At 36.7% G+C, this 19,121-nt stretch overlaps 2 protein-coding genes and 1 pseudogene across 2 annotated transcripts; 2 read left to right on the top strand and 1 right to left on the bottom strand.

Moving 5' to 3' along the window:
- The first annotated feature begins 984 nt into the window (after positions 1–984).
- LOC149380349 (putative RING-H2 finger protein ATL21B) lies at positions 985–4,457 on the top strand. The gene is made up of 2 exons (XM_089602620.1): positions 985–1,684; positions 3,950–4,457. The coding sequence occupies exons 1-2, from the start codon at positions 985–987 to the stop codon at positions 4,372–4,374; spliced, it is 1,125 nt and encodes a 374-aa protein (XP_089458746.1). The 3' UTR covers positions 4,375–4,457.
- A 606-nt stretch (positions 4,458–5,063) lies between these two features.
- Positions 5,064–6,267, bottom strand: LOC149380348 (rust resistance kinase Lr10 pseudogene; annotated as a pseudogene).
- Positions 6,268–12,779: 6,512 nt separating this feature from the next.
- On the top strand, positions 12,780–15,195 carry LOC149380347 (rust resistance kinase Lr10-like). Its single transcript, XM_089602611.1, has 2 exons — positions 12,780–13,623; positions 13,825–15,195. The coding sequence occupies exons 1-2, from the start codon at positions 12,954–12,956 to the stop codon at positions 14,949–14,951; spliced, it is 1,797 nt and encodes a 598-aa protein (XP_089458737.1). The 5' UTR covers positions 12,780–12,953; the 3' UTR covers positions 14,952–15,195.
- Positions 15,196–19,121: the final 3,926 nt, after the last annotated feature.

Here is a 19,121-nt window from a genome sequence, read left to right as displayed (position 1 = left end):
AGATAATGAACGATGGTGAGGCCAAAACAAAAAACAAAACTTAATCCGTAGACAAAAATGCCTGGTATTCTTAGAGTGATAATTAGTGCTCTTGCTTTGGTCAACTTTTAGGAGCCGCAACTTTTAGCTTGGACATTTAAATTGAGATTATAATTAGTACTCGAAGGCCAATAAAAAAAACGACAAGGAGCTAAAAACGACATCAAGAAGCTAAAAACCAAACGGAAATGTTCCGTCCAGTCTAAGAAACCCACAAAGAGAGAATAGACCTCAAAACTCCAAAAACAGATTTTGAAAGATCATTGACAAGTACTAAGCACTCGATACTTTGTGCATGAATCAACGATTGAGATTTGTGTGATTTTCGGACTTGGTGCTATAAGTCTTCATATTAATTTTTCCCGAATTTGTGAACCCTTTACAAATTAAAATAAAAAGCTCTGGACTAAGACTTACGAAATATGAACTCAAAGCCAACAACCAGATATTCGATCAGAATATTCCCTTTGAGTTACAGCGTTAACAACCGATCATTGAAAAACCAAAGGTAGGTTTCACTAATTTTTGGCCCACCAAAAAAGTGAGTAATTAACAAGATTAAGATATTATTGACTGACACTAATTCACTTAAACTGTAGTTTAATATCCAAAATAATTTACGGCAAACATGACGTCAACAATTTGAAAGTTGATTCTAATGTTATCCCTAAGGTTTCCACTGAACCATCAACTCAAGCACAAATTACTTGTACACCACATGATCGATCATGAGGATTGACTTTCTGATAATCAAGCAACTTTATTATTACAAAGTTTTTGCAAAAGACGTGACTTTTTCAACACATAAGAGTTTTCTAAAGACCCGGCACAATCCACACCACAACGTTCTCATTTGATATGACCTAACAAATTTAGACCAGGACCCTAAAAAAAAAAAGTCAAACATCACATTATATCACAATATCCTATATAACCTCAACTACTATGATAAAACCTCTCATATATTTCCTTGTCCTCACAAACTCGTATCTTTTATCAACCTCACAACAAGAAGACCAATCAAAATGCTCAAAATCTGCTTGCAATCCCGGGGAACCCGATATCCGGTTTCCCTTCCGGGTCAAGGACCGCCAATCCCCGCTCTGCGGCTACCCCGGCTTTGACTTATCGTGCGGTCAACCCGGTCAAACCCTCCTCAAACTCCCAAACTCCGACCAATATTTCTCCGTAAAAGCGATAGACTACGCGACTCAGGAGATTTGGATAAACGATCCCGAGAAATGCCTTCCCAAGAAGATCATGACGTCGCTAAACCTCTCCGGTTCGCCTTTCCACTCCGAGTTCGAACTTGGCTTTTCGTTCTTCAAGTGCTCGCCGGATTTCGTCTTCAAGTCTGGGCTAAACCCTATCTCTTGCATGAGCACCGAAACGCGCGTGGTTTTCGCCACATCATCGCCTAGGTTTTCGAGGTTTTTGGCTGCGGGGTGCGAGGGTTTGGGGAGATTTTCGGTGCCGGTGGACTGGTCGTTCTACACGGAGGTTTCGTCGTCGGATTTAAGCGATCACTTGAGGCTCGCGTGGGATGTTCCCACGTGTGGAAAGTGCGTGGCTCGTGGCGGGACTTGTGGGTTTAGGGCTAACTCTACAAGGAGGATTGTTTGCTCTAACATTCCTAGTCGACGAGGTACTTAGTTTCTTTCATAGCTTATTAATTTTTAAATTTTTTTTTTTTGTTTGCGGAAATTGAATTTATTAGGATGCTATATTTTGGATTCTGATGACGAGTGAGGAGGTAATGTACACAATATAATAGTTTTGACGTAGTTTAAAGCTAATAAAACTTCTATTTAAAAAAATATTAGAATATATATGTAAAATAAAAAGGGAATATATACAAAGAGAAGTTTTGTGAAGATATAACTAAAAATACACTAGATTGTGAAATTCTATCCCAACAATCTCATAAATTAGAATAGTATGATTTTTTAGACCAAAATATTTTGATGATCAAAATTAATTATGAAAACTGTGGTTGGCCTAATATTTTTCTTCATTAAGTTGGAGCGGGTCTTAGTGATTTTTTAGTGTCCATAATATTTTAGTCGATGGAATTACAGTTTCCAACACCCCTAAGATATAAATATATATATATATATATATATATATATATATATATATATATATATATTTAATCATGTTTGGGTTTGAAGATTGGACTTACTATCTGCTGACGTAGACTTTGTAAATTCAACAACAATAATTCCGTTTTTGCATGTATTTATATAAAAAAAAATAATGATGCATGCTATCCCTCTTTCTTTTGAGTAAAAGTTGTTTTTTTTTAAAGGGAAAATAACACATTTATACCCTGTGTTTTAGTGAAATATCGAGTTTAACCATCGGTTTTCAAAAATGTCGAGTTCATACTATCTGTTTAACTAAAATGACGAAATTATACCCTATGTTTAACTAAAATGACGAAATTATACCCTGAAATGAATAACAGCATCACAAATCTCCATTTCATTGATATTAACTCTTATATAAGAAAAACCGAATCAAATATAAATCAGTACCCTAACTTCCAAATTCTCAATTTTGAAATAAAAATAGTCTTAAATTGAAATTAAATAATAAAAATTATACCTCCTAAGAAATGACTTCATTCCGTGTTCGAATTGTAACTCTAAATCCTGGATTCTCTGTTCGAATATGCGATTTTGATGACTATCAACTATCGATGTTTACCCATTTGCCTCTTTTTGTGTTCTTCACGATTAAGAGACTATTGTTTATTTTTTAATTTTTAAATAAATTACATATATGGCGCGAATGAATAAAGATAATTAGTGTTTATATATAAATATAATAGTCAACGTCAATGAAAAGTCAATAAAAAGAATATTCGTGACACTGTTGTCTATTTCATGGTATAATTTCGCCATTTTAGTTAAACAGAGAGTATAATTTCGTCATTTTAGTTAAACAGAGGGTATGAACTCGACATTTTTGAAAATCGAAGGTTAAACTCGACATTTCACTAAAACATAGGGTATAAATGTGTTATTTTCCCTTTTTTAAATAATTTTGTTGCGATTGAAAATTGAACCCAAGATATTTTTTTGTTGAGGTGGCGTAAATTTACCAATTAGACTATATTAGGAACCACGAGTCAAAAGCTTGATTGTGCAAATGTCAAACGTATACATATGTTATGTTAGCAATGCATAGCTCACTTCACTCTAACGAATAATAGTTATTACATATATTATATGATTGTATAAATCCAATGCTAATATAAAATTTGCGTGTTTATTAGTATATGAAATTTAAAACTCGTGAATATAGCTCTTGCTTTTCACCAATGCGTCATCATACACGTCGACTTCATATTTAAAAATTGAAAATGGAGTTGACTAATTAAGAGCAAGTATATCTCCAAAAATTCATAAATAATTGGAACTAAATTGTACGTAAGTGCGAATTACAAAATAATAAGGGCAATACGTCAATGCTTTTATTTGAGATTTTTTTTTACTCTACTCCAAAAGGATAACGATTACGAGAAGGGTTTTGTTTTAGATTAATTTATATCAAATATGATTATCAGAAGCACTTTAGAAGCTAAGAACAGATATAGCTAGTTCTTTTCGTTCAACAGAGTACTAAGGATCTATAATTATTGATGTAAAGTATCACCGTTGAACAAAACTAACGTTATAAATTTATTGTTTCATCATTGGCTTTTCTTTTGGTTGACTTTTTCCAGTATAACTAATCCTAACGTAATCAAGTCTCACTATTGCTCATGGCTTAAAATTCTAAATTTATATGCTCCAAATTTAACAAATTCATCAATAAATATTGTCTCATACTATTATAATGAGTACTGTTATTTATTTAGTACAAGAATTATAAGTAAAGTGTAGAATTTTCATTGTGGGCCCAGGAATCCCTCGATCCGCCCGATATGCGGTGGCGATGGGAGTCGGAGTACCAACGGTGTTGTGCTTCTTAGGGATGCTTTGTTTTGTTTGCGGGCGCGTCAAATCGCTCGCTAGTCCACGGAGGTCAACCGTGGACCTTAGCTCATCCGTGGCCCCACAACCGCCGACACTTGTTTTGGGCCTCGATGGCCCAACACTCGAGTCTTATCCAAAGATAGTTTTGGGAGAGAGCCGACGGCTTCCCAAGTCTGAGGACAACGTTTGCGCAATATGTTTGTCGGAGTATTGGCCCAAGGAAACACTAAAAACCATACCCGAGTGTAAACATTGCTTCCATTCGGATTGCATCGATGGTTGGCTCAGATTAAATGCCTCTTGTCCCATTTGTAGAAAAACCCCTCCGTGGTTGGGACAAGAACAAGCTTGATGAGATATTGAATGCCTTTTTCTCCAAGCAATATAGGTTTTTGTTTTTTTTGTAACATATTAGTACACCTAGCAATATACCTTTTTCCCTTGTAACAATCCCAAACGTTTTGGTTTGATAGAAAATAAATATTCCAGGGGAGATGTTTGAGAGGAGTGGTGAAAACTTTTTTTTTTTTTTTTTAGAGAAATGAAAAACATATATAAAAAAGCGGGGGAAAAGAAAACTTGAATGGATTGATTGAATAAGATGGAAGATAAATACATGTAATTGATAGAATTTTACACTTATATAAAACTATGTTGTTTGGTATCAATAAATATAAATAGAATAATGCCAATTGTTCGGAGGAGTAGGTTTATTAAAAATCCCCTTAATCGGAATATTGTTATTTTTCTGCCCCAAATCGGTATTGAAATTTGTTTTGGAACTATTCATGAAACATGGAATTCCGGTATGCTCATGGTTTATTTTTAGAGTGTGTTTTAGATTTATTTATAATTATTTATCGAGCAGTACCGGAATTAGCGGGAACAAAGAGTTTCCAGTTTGATTTCGCCAAAATTCCGGTACTTATAGACCATAACATTTCGGGCCCTTGCATAAGGAATTCCAAATGCCCACCTCTTATAACATCTCACCTAATGTTGAATTATAAGAAGTAGAAAGAAGAAGAAGAAGAAAACAGAGACATGAAAAAGTAATAAATCTTCTAATTTAAGGAGTAAGGAAATAGCAGAGATACATATACATTATCCATCTTCAGCAAAAGGAGAAAAACATTACATGACACTAATATCTATGATAATGTGGAAGTGGTTTCACTTGATGATGAGGTGTCGAGATCTTGTACTACAAAATTTTCTTGTTGCGGACAATAAGAAGGCTTCGGCGGAAATGGCAGATCTTCATTCCCAGATTCAAGCATTTCTATGACTCTTCCCATCGAAGGCCGATCGGTAGGATTGAGCTGTATGCACCACAAAGCCACTGTAACCATCTTCTTTATCATCTCCGAGTCCTCTTCAGATATATCATCCTCCACAGGCACCACGTTCTTTCCTCTGCTCAATTGCTCATACACCCAAGAAGGATAGTATATTTGGCTTGAATTCTCGGCAATCACATTCGAATTCTTCCTCGGACTCGCCATCTCTATTAACAACCTACCGAAGCTGTACACATCGGCTTTGTAAGACACTCCGCCGATGTTTTTGTAAAACAGCTCGGGAGCCATGTACCCTAATGTTCCTCTCACGCCGGTCATAGAGACAAAGTTGTTCTCCAAAGGGCATAATCTCGCCAACCCGAAATCGGAAACCTTTGGTGTGAAATCCTCATCCAAAAGGATGTTGTGAGGTTTGATATCGAAATGCAAAATCTGCATGTAACACCCTTGGTGCAGATATTCGATACCACGAGCCACTCCGAGTGAGATCTTAAATAACTCGGTGCGAGTCAAAGATCTTTCATTTCCGGGTTTAGAGGAAATGAATTTGTCAAGAGAGCCATTAGGCATGAAATCGTAGACTAGGGCGTGGTTTGAGCCCTGGATGCAGTAACCGATAAGCCGTACGACATTGACATGATGAATCCTTCCAATCGTAGCGACTTCGCTGATGAAATCTTGTCCGTTGGTTTTGGCTGACTTGCTGAGAATTTTGACGGCCACAAGACGGTCGCTGCGGAGCTTTCCTTTGAACACCGAGCCGTAGCCTCCCTGGCCGAGTTTGGTCTTGAAATTTAGAGTCATCTTCTTGATGTCGGAGTAGGAGTATCTTATGGGCACAAGGTTGTTGTGTCTTTCAAGGAATTCTTCGATGGAGCTGTACGTCGAGAGATGTCGTCGACGCCATTTGTAGATCAGAAACGCGATCACAAATGGAGCTCCACATAGGAATTTAATAACAATTACCATAAAATAAATGCCAAAAACTCCAAGGAAGTCAATGAGAGGAACTGCATTTTTGGAAAATGGTAAACGTACAAGTATTATTATTTTTAAAAAAGAAACTGCGGGACATTTTATTGAAACTGCAAAGCCAAAAAAGGAATAGTTAATGATCTACATCTTAAATTCTTACCGCTATAAATAAGAAATTGCATTAAGAATACATGAGCAGAAATGACTGGAGGGAGGATATAAGCTACGATGAGATCTAGTACACCGGCAGCTGTAAAAATAGAAAAGACGGAGGGAAGGTATTAGCTTAGTGAATCAAAGAATAGGAATGCATAGTAGAGCATATTAAATTGAGTTTTGATGAAGAAAAAAAAACGGGATTTCATTAAAAAGGAAACGTACTTACCACTTAACAAAATTGCCCTGAGGAGATCTGCATTATATCAGAGGCATGAACAACACGACGTTAACTAAAAAGTCAGTGAGAATAGTGCAAAACGAAATGGGAATTAATTTAACAAGAACATCTTACCAGGATAACATCGAATGCCGTTGGAGTCTGTGATGTAGCAGGCTTCTGGAACCCAGGTAAGCTCAAAGCCAAGGGCAAGCTGATTGCGAATATCCGAAGCATTCTTGTTGATCAACCAATCAGATGATATCAGAGTCTTCTGCTCTGTACTGCAAGACATCTCCATATCCGACACTCTCATTGATTCGGGATCAACCAAATAATAGTAGGAGTTTCTGGAACGACGGTCTTTGTTGCAATAAGAAGCGAATTCAGTATAAAGAGAGGAATTCACTCTTTTTTTGCATTTTAAAATCACCACAGGCGTTGTGATATATCTAGAACGCCTCCGATTAATATTCTGCTGCCGGATACTGAAGTTGCTGGTCCAATCATCAGATTGAGGGAACGAGGAACAATTGTTATCTTTCTGATAATTAGCGTCCACAATTCTGATCTTATAATTGTTGTAATTTATTGCCTGCACATAGTGTTTAATACTTCCAAAGTACAGCACAGTTGAGTTATTCTCACAAGAAAGCTCGTAGCGTGGATCGCCACAGGGTTCGGGGTCGCTTTTGAGTCGGAAAGGACGAGATATGTTGGCGATGCTTCCGCAAGAAGAAGGCAGACAACGTCGGCCAAAAAAAGGCGCGAGCGAGGATAAGAAACCAAAAAGCACGACCAGCCACAACAGTGTTTTCATTCTTAAGCTTTCCTTCTGTGTTTTTTTTCGATATATGCTGACTAACAACTCGGCCAATTAAATAAATATATCGAGACCAAAGATAAAATCTGAATGTATTATTCACTTTGAAAAGTCAAGGAACAAAAGACAAGAGCGACCCATCTAACTTCATTTGACTTGGTCATATTGCAGCTCACAAACAAATAACAAGGAAATATCTCAGAAATTATAAATTAATAAGCTGTGCAATTATCAATCCGCTTTGGTTCTGTATGTATTGACTTTTGAGCTCTATTAAAAAACTATTTTGCGTGTTTATTGTGCCAAAAATTACATGCTAATTAATAATTATCATAAATTGCGACTAAAAGGTTTCCAGTTACTAATTGTATACAAGACAGTGCTTTCCAATTGCGTCAACGGGTAAATCGACTGAAAATTTTCGGTTCAAATCCATCTGTTAAAAATGACACAAATAGTTAAATTGCCAAAATTGTCGCGAAAATTTTAATTAAAAATTAATGACACATATTATTAACCATTATCTTTTTATCCAAATACTCTTATTTTGTTTATTTTCATATATTAAAAAAAGCGAGATAAATAACATCTCGCAATTTAGATAAGTGTTTCCCTAATATATGATAAGTGTGATTCATTAACACTTGTCAAGAATCAACGTGTGTTATTAAGTTATTTGATAGTTTTTAGTGTTTTTCAGGTAAGAAATAGCAAAAGAGGATTGTGGTAGATTTTTTTTCTGGTTGGTAGAAACATGTGATTAATATGTATATTAATTGGAGGTAATTAGTTATATCTATTGAGATTAGAATAGGAAACCATTTCATGTCTCTCATTTGACTTGGATAGGACTAACTTTGATCACATAAAGTTTTGGTTTTTATAAATTTTTGTAAACCCTCTCCTAGATACTCCTAGACCCAATTAAGTCCAAATCCCAAATCAAAACTGCTACTCAATATGGACCTTGAGCCCATTTTTTCATTAGTTATTAAGCTCAATACTTGGTATCAAGAACCAATAATAATAAATAATTCCCCCAGTAAGAAAAGTAACGATCAAGCTAACTCCATTGACGTGGTCAAATTACAGTTCAAATGGAAATTTCACTGAAAGTATAAATTAATAAGTTGTGGTCCAAAAATAGCATTAAACACCTTTTGGAAAAATAATGCATCGGAGATGTTGTGGTCCATGTGTGTTAGAGATTTTGCAACTATTTACTTTGAATATTCAAAGTCATCTCACTGTGTGATTTTCAGTCCAGAACCAAGGCCCCACAGGAAATATCGGAGCAGCTGATCAAATTGGAAATTCCGATCCGAATAGTTTCATAAATCTTTTTATAATATTTTTCAAGAAATTTGGTGTCTCGGTTCTAGTTAACTTACACTCATGTTGTGGTCTTACAAGCTCTCGGAGTTCTTCGCCTTATTCATAGTTCAAGTTGGAGCCGGTGAAAACAGGTGCAAAGATGCGGTGAAAATGGACCGCCGATCCGATTCCCCTTCGGACTTAAGGGGAGCTATGATCGCTGTAGTTTCCGGGATTCGAGTAGATACTCAGGCTCCGTTTGGAATCCGGAAAATAAGAGAGAAAGTGAAAATAATAGAAAAAATGAAAATGTGAGAGAAAATAATAGAAAAAGTCAAAATTCTAATTGTATTTGGAAGTCATGGAAAATATGAGAGAAAATTGACGGGAAAGTAACGATGAGACCAGGATGGAGTTAACTCAGGTCCAAGGTGGGCTCCAACCCCCCCCCCCCCCCCCCCCCCCCCCACATTTTCTTATCTACATTTTTTGCCAATTTTAAAAAAGTTTTACATTTTTTACCCTAAAAAATTTACATTTTTGTCCCATTTAAAAAAAAAATTCTTTTTACCATTAATTTTTTTAATTAGCCCCCCTAAAAAGTTTTTATTTACATTTTTTGTCGATTTTTAAAAAGTTTTACATTTTTTACCATAAAAAATTTACACTTTTGACCCATTTAAAAAAAAAAAATCATTTTTACCATGAATTTTTTTAATTAGCCCCCCTCAAATATTTTTTATTTACATTTTTTGCCCATTTTTTAAAAAATTTTACATTTTTACCCTAAAAATTTACACTTTTGACTCATTTTAAAAAAAATTCATTTTACCATGAATTTTTTTTAATTAGCCCCTCTAAATATTTTTTTTCAAATAAGCTCTCATATTGAGCTTTTCTGGCTCGGTCCCTGGACGAGACACACAAATGTGATCCCCTCATAGACAAATTTGGAGAGATTCTCATTTTCCATTTGATTTTCGAAGGAAAATGAAATCCTCATTTTAGTTATACACTTTCTCTCGCATTTTTCATCATATTTTTTTTCCATCCTATTTTCCTCAATCCAAACAACCTAAGTAAAATAGGAGGGATTTTCATTTTCATTTCCCTCCTATTTTCCGGCTTACAAACGGAGCCTAAAGCTTTGTTTGGAACCCGGAAAATAAGAGAGAAAGTGAAAATAATAGAGAAAATGAAAATGTGAGAGAAAATAATATAAAAAGTCAAAATTCTAATCGTGTTTGGAAGTCATGGAAAATATAAGAGAAAATTGATGGGGAAGTAACGATGAGACCATGGATGAAGCTAACTCAGATCCAGGGTGAGTTCCAGCCCCCCAACCCTCAATTTTTTTTTATTTACAAATTTTGACCCATTTTTAAAAAGTTTTACATTTTTACCATGAATTTTTTTAATTAACCCCCAAAAGAGAATTGTGGTAGATTCTTTTTCTGGTTGGTAGAAACATGTGATGAGTATGTGTATTACTTGGAGGTAATTAGTTATATCTATTGAGATTAGAATAGGAAAACATTTCATGTCTCTCATTTGACTTGGACTAACTTTGATCACATAAATTTTTGGTTTTTATAAATTTTTGTAAACCCTCTCCTAGATACTCCTAGACCCAATTAAGTCCAAATCCCAAATCAAAACTGCTACTCAATATGGACCTTGAGCCCATTTTTTCAGTAGTTATTAAGCTCAATACTTGGTATCAAGAACCAATAATAATAAATAATTCCCCCAGTAAGAAAAGTAACGATCAAGCTAACTCCATTGACGTGGTCAAATTACAGTTCAAATGGAAATTTCACTGAAAGTATAAATTAATAAGTTGTGGTCCAAAAATAGCATTAAACACCTTTTGGAAAAATAATGCATCGGAGATGTTGTGGTCCATGTGTGTTAGAGATTTTGCAACTATTTACTTTGAATATTCAAAGTCATCTCACTGTGTGATTGTCAGTCCAGAACCAAGGCCCCACAGGAAATATCGGAGCAGCTGATCAAATTGGAAATTCCGATCCGAATAGTTTCATAAATCTTTTTATAATATTTTTCAAGAAATTTGGTGTCTCGGTTCTAGTTAACTTACACTCATGTTGTGGTCTTACAAGCTCTCGGAGTTCTTCGCCTTATTCATAGTTCAAGTTGGAGCCGGTGAAAACAGGTGCAAAGATGCGGTGAAAATGGACCGCCGATCCGATTCCCCTTCGGACTTAAGGGGAGCTATGATCGCTGTAGTTTCCGGGATTCGAGTAGATACTCAGGCTCCGTTTGGAATCCGGAAAATAAGAGAGAAAGTGAAAATAATAGAAAAAATGAAAATGTGAGAGAAAATAATAGAAAAAGTCAAAATTCTAATTGTATTTGGAAGTCATGGAAAATATGAGAGAAAATTGACGGGAAAGTAACGATGAGACCAGGATGGAGTTAACTCAGGTCCAAGGTGGGCTCCAACCCCCCCCCCCCCCCCCCCCCCCCCCCCCAAATTTTCTTATCTACATTTTTTGCCAATTTTAAAAAAGTTTTACATTTTTTACCCTAAAAAATTTACATTTTTGTCCCATTTAAAAAAAAAATTCTTTTTACCATTAATTTTTTTAATTAGCCCCCCTAAAAAGTTTTTATTTACATTTTTTGTCGATTTTTAAAAAGTTTTACATTTTTTACCATAAAAAATTTACACTTTTGACCCATTTAAAAAAAAAAAATCATTTTTACCATGAATTTTTTTAATTAGCCCCCCTCAAATATTTTTTATTTACATTTTTTGCCCATTTTTTAAAAAATTTTACATTTTTACCCTAAAAATTTACACTTTTGACTCATTTTAAAAAAAATTCATTTTACCATGAATTTTTTTTAATTAGCCCCTCTAAATATTTTTTTTCAAATAAGCTCTCATATTGAGCTTTTCTGGCTCGGTCCCTGGACGAGACACACAAATGTGATCCCCTCATAGACAAATTTGGAGAGATTCTCATTTTCCATTTGATTTTCGAAGGAAAATGAAATCCTCATTTTAGTTATACACTTTCTCTCGCATTTTTCATCATATTTTTTTTCCATCCTATTTTCCTCAATCCAAACAACCTAAGTAAAATAGGAGGGATTTTCATTTTCATTTCCCTCCTATTTTCCGGCTTACAAACGGAGCCTAAAGCTTTGTTTGGAACCCGGAAAATAAGAGAGAAAGTGAAAATAATAGAGAAAATGAAAATGTAAGAGAAAATAATATAAAAAGTCAAAATTCTAATCGTGTTTGGAAGTCATGGAAAATATAAGAGAAAATTGATGGTGAAGTAACGATGAGACCATGGATGAAGCTAACTCAGATCCAGGGTGAGTTCCAGCCCCCCAACCCTCAATTTTTTTTTATTTACAAATTTTGACCCATTTTTAAAAAGTTTTACATTTTTACCATGAATTTTTTTAATTAACCCCCAAAAGAGAATTGTGGTAGATTCTTTTTCTGGTTGGTAGAAACATGTGATGAGTATGTGTATTACTTGGAGGTAATTAGTTATATCTATTGAGATTAGAATAGGAAAACATTTCATGTCTCTCATTTGACTTGGACTAACTTTGATCACATAAATTTTTGGTTTTTATAAATTTTTGTAAACCCTCTCCTAGATACTCCTAGACCTAGTTAAGTGCAAACCCGAAATCAAAACTGCTTCTCAATGTGGACCTTGAGCCCATTTTTTCAGTAGTTATCAAGCTCAATACTTGGTATCAAGAACCAATAATAATAAATAATTCCCCCAGTAAGAAAAGTAACGATCAAGCTAACTCCATTGACGTGGTCAAATTACAGTTTAAATGGAAATTTCACTGAAAGTATAAATTAATAAGTTGTGGTCCAAAAATAGCATTAAACACCTTTTGGAAAAATAATGCATCGGAGATGTTGTGGTCCATGTGTGTTAGAGATTTTGCAACTTATTTGATTTTATTGACTTTGAATATTCAAAGTCATCTCACCCTGTGATTGTCAGTCGAGAACCAAGGCCCCACAACAAATATCGGAGCAGGTGATCAAATTGGAAATTCCGATCCGATTAGTTTCATAAATCTTTTTAACATATTTTTAAGAAATTTGGTGTCTCAGTTCTAGTTAACTTACACTCATGTTACGGTCTTACAAGCTCTCGGCGTTCTTCGCCTTATTCATAGTTCAAGTTGGAGCCGGTAAAAACAGGTGCAAAGAATCAAGATGCGGTGAAAATGGTATCCGATTTCCCTTCGGACTCAAGGGAAGTAATGATCGCTGCGGATTCCCGGGATTCGAGCTGTCCTGCAACGGCACTCACACGGTTATCGAGTTTCCAGAGTCGGTTAACTTTTTTGTAAGCAAAATTAATTACAAGTCTAGAGAGATCGATGTTTACGACCCCAACAACTGTCTAGTGGGTCAACTTCTAAAACTCCACGGATTCTCGAACTCGCCATTTTATTATGTAAATCGTAAAACATATAACTATAGTTTTTTCAATTGTTCATCAACATCAGAGGATTCCCGTTATATATCTTGTCTTTCTGGTCCGGGCTACCAAATTTTTGCTCTTTCATCCGACTATGATATTTACAATTTGCCCCTAAATTGTACAAGGATGTATAACACACCTATGCCTACGACTACGTACTATGATATATCAAGCTATAATGACAAAAATAATCTTCGTTTAAATTGGCTTGAACCAACCTGTGGTCATTGTAAAGCCAACAGAAGGATTTGTTTACTGAAGGGCAATTCCACCAAAGTACAGACCCACTGTTATATCCCTAATAAAGTGAAGGGTAAGACTACTTTCCCATATTACAATCTAATACTCTGCTTTTGATTTTTATGTTATTACAAGCATGCCTATTGTGTTTGTTTTTACATAGATATCTATAATTAGTTAATTTTTCTTTTCTGTGCTATGCAAAGAAAAAAAAATCTTAATTATATGCGAAAAGAAAAAAATATATTAATTGTTGTGTCTATAAATTTGACAGCTTGGGAGGCTATCGTTGCAGCTATCGGCGTTGCTACTCTCTTAGCAGTGCTAGTTGTAGCATTTCGGGTTTATAACTCTGACAGAAATGCAAGAGAGATTCAACGCAAAATGGAGAGATTTCTGAATGACTACGAAGGTCAAAAGCCCAGCAGATATTCATACAATGATATTAAGCTGATCACAGAGCAGTTCAAGGAAAAGCTCGGCGAAGGAGCATATGGAACGGTGTTTAAAGGAAAACTCTCGGATTCCTTTTTCGTGGCCGTGAAAGTGCTAAACACCTCTAAAGGCGACGGTGAAGAGTTCATAAACGAAGTGGGTACGATCGGTCAAATCCACCATGTCAACGTGGTTCGCTTGGTCGGATATTGTGCCGATGGATCTAGAAGAGCTCTCGTGTACGAGTTCTTGCCCAACGGCTCGCTCCAACACTTCATATCTTCTCCAGACGCCGAACGCTTTCTCGGCTGGAAAAAACTCCAAGACATTTCAATGGGAATCGCAAAAGGGGTCGAGTATCTCCACCAAGGTTGCGACCAACGAATCCTTCACTTCGACATCAAGCCTCACAATGTACTTCTCGACCAAAACTTCACTCCAAAAATCTCTGATTTCGGTCTCGCAAAGCTTTGCTCCAAGGATCAGAGTCTGGTGTCGATGAGCACGGCTCGAGGGACGATGGGCTACATCGCTCCCGAGGTTTTCTCGAGAAACTTTGGGAACGTTTCGTACAAATCGGACGTTTACAGTTTCGGAATGGTGTTGCTCGAGATGGTCGGAGGAAGGAGGACCAGCGACGAGAACGACAAGACCCAGATTTACTATCCGGAATGGATCTACAATCTTCTAGAAGAAGGAGACGATTTTCGTATCGGAATCGGGGAAGAAGAAGATTGTGCGATCGCTAAGAGATTGGCGATCGTGGGGCTGTGGTGCATTCAGTGGGACCCGGCAAACCGTCCTTCCATGAAAACTGTGGTTCATATGCTTCAAGGAGGAGATGCCTTGTTGAGCACACCACCGAACCCTTTCATTGCCGCCGGTTCAACAAAAACTACCGTTGACAACAAGCCTAAAAGGCGAATCAGGAATTTAGAATTAGAAGCCATAGCCGAATTAGAATAATTAGTTTGTTTTATGTGCAAATGATCTGTAATGGTTTAATCTAGTTTTTGTGAAATTTAATATCCTTGTATATTGTGAAACAATGGGACAGCTTGACCAACTCAAACAGAGTTAGCTTGGTTATTCAGCTTGGAGTTCCAAGAATTTCCTTTTAGCTTCCCTATATGTTTTTGGGCTCCAAAGTCCGAACTATTTCTCAAAAGTCAACATTACTGTTATGTTATTTATGTCGATCTGAATCGTTTAGAAAAACCAACCTGAATAACCAATCGTTCATTGAAACCAAAGGTTAACGAGCACAAACCAAAGGGTTACAAATTTTTTTTCGTTCTAAATACCATGGATTAAAGCGTTCATCAAAGGTTAACGAGCACAAACCTTCTGTTGCCTTTAGAACTATGATGTTTCCACTGGGCATCGAAACCATAAGGATGATGGGATTGAATTAATGATGGTTGTTGCAATAAGGATCTGTATAACCATAGGAATTCACTCTTTTTTTTTTTTTTTTTTTTTTTTTTTTTGCGTTTTATACCATCACAGTACTTGTCGTTGAGAGAGATTTCAAATGCCGATAGTCCTGCTAGATGCTGAAGTAACCGATAAACAATTTTGATCGTGTAATTATTGTAATTTATTGCCTCGACATTGAATCTAATGGTACCAGAGTAAAACAATATAGGTCAATATTCTCGCAAGAAAGCTCGTACATTGGATCGCTATGATGTTTTTGGTTGCTTTTGAGTCGCAGAAGATAGGTTATGCTGACAATGCTTCCACATGAAGAAGACGAACAACTTCGGAACGTATAATAGCTGTTAATATTTTATTTTAATTAAAACCTAATGTATTCAACTAAAAATATCAAATCAATATCTAAACGTTGATTTTTTTTTTAATTTTATTTTATTTTATTTTATTTTTTTACGAACGTTGATTATTTTTTTCTTCTTCTCAAAAGTTTTTAAGGTCGTTTGTCATTGGTGTTGTTTTTTTATCTTGTCGTTTGTCCTTACTGTCGTTTTTAATTTGTTGTTTGCCATTGATGTCGTTTCACTTTAATCGTTTTCCTTTGATGTCGTTTTTCTTTGCTGTTGAAGTTATTTTTTTGTCGTCGTCGTTTTTTGTCTTGTCGTTTGTCGCTTATGCGATTTCCATTTGTCGTTTGCCTTTGATGTCGTTTTTCTTTTCCTTTGATGCTTATCGTGATATCGTTTTTCCTTTGATTTTGATGTCGTTTGTAACTCGTCGTTTGTCGTTTTTTGCATTAAATGTTGTTTTAAATTGTCGTTTGCTTTTATATTTATTTTTCGTTGAGTTGTCGTTTCTTAGTTTTTCAGATTTTAGACAACTAATATATACTGGAAAACTTGTCTATTTTTTTTTTGTTTTCCTCGGCGGCCTGAGAAAATATTATCAGCCTCTGGAGAACGGGAACACCGGTGTTCTTTCGGAGCGATTTCCTCTATGAATCGTCAATGCAAGTGATGAGCAACACGAAAACGGAATTGACAATCTATACCTCGACGTGAACCAAACGATCTCTTCTGAACTTTTTGTCTCACCGGTCAAAGTTTCTTGTGTTCCACACAGGAAGCTCCAAAGAGCTACGATGAGGTATTCGAATCAATTTTCCTGTGCATCAAAAATTTGCGGATAGGAGTCTCAGATCTCGATGCAACCTGGAGCTTGTAGAGCAATTTAATCAGGTGGAAGAAGAAGAGGACATAATGGCTCTTAGGATGACAATTTAGCGTCACACTAACAGCAATCTAGTAAGAGTATAGGGGCTCGATGACTTTTGATACTCTTACTTCTCAAATGAATGCAAGCAAATATATTCTATCAAGTATGTCCTGCTTTAATTATTTATCTAACCTCATAATCGCCATTATTACTTTTCACATTGGACAGTATTGCATTCTAGCGTTCTTGAAGATGCGAAGAACTTAGAAGAAGAGATGAGAAGAAGATTCAGAATAATTTCTCATTAATTCAAAAGAAAATGACTGATGTATGTTTAAATACACATCAATCAGAAATGCCACGTAGGCAGTCTTAAAAAGAAACGACTCATTTAACAACAGATAGTTAAAAAAGCGTAAAACAACAAAAAAGGAAGATTAGCCTAAAGACTAGCCTCAGCATACAAAGCCGTACAAGCTAGCGAGCTGAGGAGTTGAGCTCGCTGGAGCGAGCTGAGGAGTTGAGCTCGCTGAAGAGTGGAGCGAGCTGGAGCGAGCTAAGGAGTTGAGCTCGCTGTTTTGGTGAACTCTGATAAAAGAGAAGAGATAAAAAACGACGCTAGCTAATACAAAGACTAACTACCCAATTACTTCAATACTCCCCCTCAAGATGACAAGTAGATATTCTTAAGTGCCATCTTGCCCAACAAACTCTGTAAGATAGGTGAGGATAAAGGCTTGGTGAAGGCATCTGCAATTTGTAAAGCTGACCGGACTTGAAGCAATTTCACATCACCTTTCTTCAAATGATGACGAATGAAGTGACAATCAACTTCTATGTGTTTAGTTCGCTCATGAAACGTCGGGTTAGACACAATATGCATGGCCGCTTGATTATCGCAGAAGAGAACAGTTGGTGCAGATTGCGTGATGTTCAAGTCACGCAGAAGTTGTTGCAGCCAGAGCAATTCACTCGTTGCAGCTCCCATGGCTCTATATTCGGCTTCAGCTGATGAACGCGAGATAGTGACCTGCTTTTTCGACCTCCAGGCCACCAAGGAGTCACCAAGGAAAACGCAATAACCAGTAACTGACTTCCTTGTATCAGGGCATGTAGCCCAGTCTGCATCTGAAAATCCATGCAGTTGGAGATTTGACGACGAAGAATAGAAAAGGCCCATCGCCGGTTGACTTTTCAGATAGCGCAAGAGATGATGGCAAGCTCTCTGATGAGGCACGCGGGGTTCAGAGATGAACTGACTCAGCTGGTGCACTGCATAAGTGAGATCCGGTCTGGTGATGGTCAAATACAGCAGCCGACCCACCAGTCTTCTATATGACGTGACATCTTCAATTAACTCTCCATCGGACTTATTCAGAGTCATTCTAGGGTCCATTGGAGTCTTTGCAGGCTTGGATTCCAAAAAACCTTCATCAGCGAGAATGTTGAGAGCATACTGACGCTGAGTGACCATCAATCCTTTCTTTGACCTGGCTATTTCTAGCCCAAGAAAGTACTTAAGCTTACCAAGGTCCTTTACCTTGAAGCTTTTGTGAAGGTAAGCCTTGACTTTGTTGATTTCAGCTTGATTTGGTCCTGCTATGACTATATCATCCACATAGAGGACTATGGCCACAAAAGTATCTTCATGGCCTCGTGTGAAGAGAGAGTAGTCACCCTTTGATTGAGAGAATCCAAAAGCTAACAGGACCTCCGTGAACTTCAAGTTCCATTGGCGGGATGCTTGCTTCAATCCGTATATGGATTTGTGTAAACGACATACTAGTCCTTCTTGAGATGACTCCCCCTGAGTATGAAGACCAAGAGGTATGGACATGTAGACTTCTTCGTCCAAGTCTCCATTTAGGAACGCGTTATGAACGTCCATCTGAGCCAAGTGCCATCCCTTAGCTGCAGCTATAGCGAGTAACACCTTCACTGTCACCAGTTTTGCCACGGGTGAGAAAGTTCCAGTGTAGTCCATTCCTTCTCGTTGGGTGTATCCCTTTGCCACGAGTCTGGCCTTTCTTCTAGCCAACATTCCATCTGAATGAAACTTATTTTTGTAGAGCCAACGGCAACCAATGGCTTTCTTGCCTTGTGGAAGAGGTACAAGCGACCACGTCTTGTTGTCTCTCATAGCATCTAATTCTTCTTTCATAGTAGTTCTCCATTCTTCATGCTTGACCGCCTCATGATAGTAGACTGGTTCAAAAACAGTGGATATAGTAAGAGTAAAAGCTTTGTAAGAAGGGTTTAAATTATCATATGAGAGAACTCGAGACAAGTGGTGAGGAGAGGTTATCACTGTGTGAACTAAATAACAGTGATAGTCCCTAAGATAGGAAGGTGGTTTGGAAGGCCTTGTGGATATTTCTGACTCTCAGTTGCTCTTGGTTTGAATCATCATCGGCAACATCTTCATTTGTGATGTCTGTTGGTTCATGTTCTCTTGTGAACTTGGCCAAGTCTTCATTATGATGA

Source organism: Urtica dioica, chromosome 12, assembly GCF_054948205.1.
Source record: "Urtica dioica subsp. dioica isolate 48M chromosome 12, U.dioica_male_clone48M_v1_H2, whole genome shotgun sequence".
In the NCBI taxonomy this organism is placed as follows: Eukaryota; Viridiplantae; Streptophyta; class Magnoliopsida; order Rosales; family Urticaceae; genus Urtica; species Urtica dioica.
The sequence above is the reverse complement of the archived record's forward strand: the minus strand, read 5'-3'. Positions and strand labels throughout refer to the sequence as shown.

Bases quoted from the DNA above. Each gene is read 5' to 3' on its own strand.
- LOC149380349 (XM_089602620.1), top strand. From the start codon at position 985: ATGATAAAACCTCTCATATATTTCCTTGTCCTCACAAACTCGTATCTT. The intron at 1,685-3,949 runs GTACTTAGTTTC...TTGTGGGCCCAG, and splicing joins TAACATTCCTAGTCGACGAG to GAATCCCTCGATCCGCCCGA.
- LOC149380347 (XM_089602611.1), top strand. From the start codon at position 12,954: ATGTTACGGTCTTACAAGCTCTCGGCGTTCTTCGCCTTATTCATAGTT. The intron at 13,624-13,824 runs GTAAGACTACTT...TAAATTTGACAG, and splicing joins TATCCCTAATAAAGTGAAGG to CTTGGGAGGCTATCGTTGCA.